At 41.8% G+C, this 4,611-nt stretch overlaps 1 protein-coding gene across 1 annotated transcript in view; it reads left to right on the forward strand.

Annotated features, from left to right (window-relative positions):
* Positions 1-4,018, forward strand: part of LOC126387386 (ribonuclease inhibitor-like) — a gene marked incomplete at its 5' end in the record, with an annotated part of 5,036 nt that extends 1,018 nt beyond the window's left edge. The window contains 3 exons of the mRNA XM_050039914.1: positions 1,197-1,370; positions 1,653-1,699; positions 3,161-4,018. Coding sequence (XP_049895871.1) covers positions 1,197-1,370; positions 1,653-1,699; positions 3,161-3,705 — 766 coding nt within the window. The remainder of the gene's footprint in view (positions 1-1,196; positions 1,371-1,652; positions 1,700-3,160) is intronic.
* Between the last annotated feature and the right edge of the window lie 593 nt (positions 4,019-4,611).

Consider the following 4,611-nt stretch of genomic DNA (forward strand, 5'->3'; position numbering starts at 1 on the left):
ACACACACACACACACACACACAGGGCACTGAGGCACCAGGTGAGGAAAAACCACCTATGGGGAGCTCATCCACACTGAGAGGCGCCACAGCTGACGGCCACAGAGACCACCCCGACCCAGATAGATCAGGTTAGACTCCACACATGGTGCAGAGCCCCCCAGTCCTCCGGGCCTGAGGGATCTCCAGGACGACATCCCCGCAGGCAGACCGGACACACCTCCCAGTGTGGAGGCCCCCCATGAGGAAACACTGGAGCTAAAAACTAAAAGACTAGAAGACAATAGGGTAGGATAAAAACAAGTGTGAGATAAAATAATAATAAATAAATAAATGAAGATTTCAAAACTTAATATTAATAAAATGCATAAAGATTTAAAAATAAATCATTTAAAAGTATTAGAAATTAAAATAACATATAATGTAAGAATTAAAAGAGTAAAAGAAATGAGTTAAAAGCCAAACTAAAAAGGTGAGTCTTGAGCCTCCTCTTAAAAACATCAACAGTCTCTGCAGTCCTGATTCTCTCTGGCAGGCTGTTCCACAAAAATGTCACCATGTTACAATGTTTGGAGAAAAATGTACCTGAACAATAAACAAACATACAGCCAAGTGTTCACAGGAGGGTTCTTCAAGCTCTGGTTTAATGACATAATGATTTAATGAGTCAAGCCGCTTTGGTATTGGTGTAAGATTGTTGGGGCAGTTCAACTGCTTGGTGTCGGATGTTAGCCACTGCTGATAATTTGTTAGCTTGTGCTGACCAGGCAGAGAGAGCAAAAGAGAGAGGCTTATTGACATGGTCCTTCAACACAGCTACAGGAAATACTGATTGCAAGTAGGCTGTGAAAGCATCACAACTATTATTGCAATTTTCACTGCAATGCAGTTTTTTGGGAAAGGGATTTCTGGCAGCAACAATCCAAAAAAAGATTGTGAAATCCTGTGAGCGTGTTAGCATGCTTATGTTATCATGTAGCTCAAAGCATCCCTGTGTCTAAGTCCATCCTCACAGAGCTGCTAGCATGACTGTAGACTCCTTAACATTCAGATCACAATGACATGGTTACAGTTAACTCTCTTATTCAGTCATTGTATTGATCAGTTATTGATTTGGAGACAGTTTCTTCTTGTGTTTGAGCGACACAGCAGGACCCTCAGATGATCTGCCATGTGTGTTGTTTTGTGTGTTTGCAGTCTGTCAGGCTGTCTGATCACAGAGGAAGGCTGTGTTTCTCTGGCCTCAGCTCTGAGCTCCAACCCCTCCCATCTGAGAGAGCTGGACCTGAGCTACAATCATCCAGGAGACTCAGGAGTGAAGCTGCTGTCTGCTGGACTGAAGGATCTACACTGGAGACTGGACACTCTCAGGTATGAACACTGGTGGAACATAAAAAGGAGATATTTGTGTAGGAGGTCTCCAAGGAGAACATCTCCAGGAACAAACATGATAATTGCCTGTTGGTAATAATTGATGCAGTTTGGACAGATCTCTGCATGTTAAAGGAACTCAGACGCTACATTCAAGTGTGTTATCAACCTTGTGGACTGTTCCTTTATCAGTGTATAACAATATGTGTATGAGAGTGATGTAATGTCCATGTGTGCATGCTGAAAGAGGAAGTGCTGCTCTGACCCCCCTCCTTCTTTCAGGGTGGAGCCTGGTGGAGTCCGATGGTTGAGACCAGGTCTGAGGAAGTGTAAGTGTGTTTTTAATTTGATTCATGAAAGCAAAACATCTTCAAACTGTGACATCACTCATTCAAATTTCTGAGTGTCAATATATCAGTTCCTCCAGGATCTGGTGGCCTTTTTTTGGGACTGATGTGGCCTGAAATGTCATGGACACAACGAGTATAGAAGTGGAGAGAAAGAGAGCCACCCCCTCTCTCTGTCAAACTCCGATCAAATGTTAAATCTAATCAGTGCTGCTCAAATATGAACCAAGATTCAGTGACTGTGTTGCCTATTTCTCACCTTAAATGTTTTCAGAAACATATTTTAGTGAAGTGTTTCACTTTAATACGAGAACATTTGTTACCAGACGTCTGTGGATTTTTGTTCCTGTCGTTAATTAAGATAAGATTGTTGCACAAACCAGGCTCTTGATTAAAGATAGGAGGCTGAGGAGGATTGCGAGATATGCTGAGATCACGAGACTATGGTGGTGAAATCATCATTCAACATGGCAGCGCCCTGCTGCTAGATCGGATTCAACACTTCTTCTACTTTTGTGCCAAAATATAATATGCATATATATTATGCAAATAATATATAATGTGCAAATATGAAAAAAAACATCCTGACTGCATCACACCCAGCCAACACAACACGATATCATATGCGATTTAGTGTGAAGAACTTAAAAAGATTCATCGATCACTGTTACCACCAGTTCACAATGGAGGGAGAAATCAATAACCCGGACCACCTGACTCCCAAACCGGCCAAAAGGAAAAGACAGCATTAATCCACTGACACCAATGACCCACACACCACCAATATTAGGGACAGTATATAGCAGTGACAAAAAAAAGGATGTTCACAGCATCAAAGACCTGAAATTGAGTCTCAAATTTACTCACCATTTAATTTCCAGAGAGAAAACATCAACCTCTGCACCTCAGTCTAACTGCTCACTTCTCAGAAGGACATAAATCAAAAAGAAAACAAAATATTGAAAGAAACTTTTGACATTCAGACATGAAGCATGCATGATAATCTAATCTTTTCTTACATCCTTGACAACACAATAGACAACAGCGATGCATTCATCAAAAACTTCATATTCAGGGTGCCCGCTAGCTCACCTGGTAGAGCAGATGTCCCATGTACAGAGACTGTGTCCTTGCCACAGCAGCCACGGGTTTTTATTCCAACCCTTGAACCTTTGCTGCATGCTATTCTTTTCCCTTTCATGCTACAACTGTAACTACAACTACAACTCTATCAAATAAATGCAATAAAGCCCCCACAAATATCTTTAAAAAGCAGGAGTCTCATGATAACAGAGAGACAGAATCAATACCCTGCATGCAGCTCCATCCTGGTTGGATGAATTTGAGTTAATTTTTGCAATCACAACCTCCTGGAGGAAGTGATCATTGAACAAATGATAGATGAATAACTGCAGCTGTATTGTGTCTTCTTCTCTCCATCAGATTCCTGTGAACTCACCATCGACACAAACACAATAAACAAAAACCTCAAACTGTCTGACAACAACAGGAAGGTGACATGTGTGGAGGAGGATCAGTCATATCCTGATAATCCAGACAGATTTGACAGGTGGAGGCAGCTGCTGTGTAGAACTGGTCTGACTGGTCGCTGTTACTGGGAGGTCAAGTGGAGAGGAGGGGTTGATATTTCAGTGAGTTACAGAGGAATCAGCAGGAGAGGAGACAGTGATGACTGTGTGTTTGGAAGGAATCATCAGTCCTGGAGTCTGGAGTGCTCTGCTGGTGGTTACTCTGTCAGGCATAATAACAGGAGAATAGAACTCTCCTCCTCCTCCTCCTCCTCCTCCTCCTCCTCTGGTAGAGTAGCAGTGTATGTGGACTGTCCTGCTGGCACTCTGTCCTTCTTCAGAGTCTCGTCTGACACACTGATCCACCTCCACACCTTCAACACCACATTCACTGAACCTCTTTATCCTGGGTTTGGGTTCTGGTCTTCTGGTTCCTCAGTGTCTCTGTGTTCTCTGTAGGAGTGAGAGTCTCCTCCTGTTAGAGAAACCTTCTCACTGCTGAACACATCAGTTGAGTGTGTACAGGATGTCACACAGCTGATGTTAGTTCTGTCCCACCATGTGTCCCTGGTTAGATTCTGGTGGGGGACCTTTGCTTTATGTCCCACCCCTCTCTGTCTCTCTCTGTGTCCATGTTTGCTGTCTGCAGCCCCGACGTATCTGTAAAGGCAACATGTAAATGATGGATTATCAAATCAATCATTGTTTATGACACTGAACTTCTGAACATATTGTCCCTGACTGTGTGTGAATAAAGACTTTATACTGCTGACTCATCATTGTTTGTTGTGTCTCACTGATGTCAAACTTTACAAACTTCAGACTGACTCTACTTTTTCTGTTGAGTCTGATAAAACAAGGTGACAAGATTCATTTACTTGTTGTTTTACAGCACAATAAAATGTGAGCTGTAGCTCCTTCACACTGCACACATACAACATATATACATATATTTACATTAAAAAATTCATACAGCCAGTCTTTGGGCACATCTCCTCTCACCACATACCACAGATTCCTCCATTTATCTGCTCCACTTATTTTTAATATTTTATGGCAAACTTTTTTAGTTTAAAAGTTTTTCCACCTTTTTTGTGATCAAACATTTGAGCAGCTGTAACAGAATTTATGCTCAAGAGACCACATCTCTGAGACCAGTTAAAATCACCAAAATTTCTATTCATACCTTCTTGCTTAAAGAGACCCTCAATTATTTCTTTCCTCCTCAGATCAACAGAAGGAGCAAAACCATGTTGGAATTCAATGTTGTCTGACCATAGGAGGCAGATGTCTTGGAACACCTTGCCAAAATATTAGTGTACTTCGGATTGGTTTGAGTAACTTTTATCCATCATCAAATTTACA

Source organism: Epinephelus moara, unplaced genomic scaffold (assembly GCF_006386435.1).
Source record: "Epinephelus moara isolate mb unplaced genomic scaffold, YSFRI_EMoa_1.0 scaffold3937, whole genome shotgun sequence".
Classification (NCBI taxonomy): Eukaryota; Metazoa; Chordata; class Actinopteri; order Perciformes; family Serranidae; genus Epinephelus; species Epinephelus moara.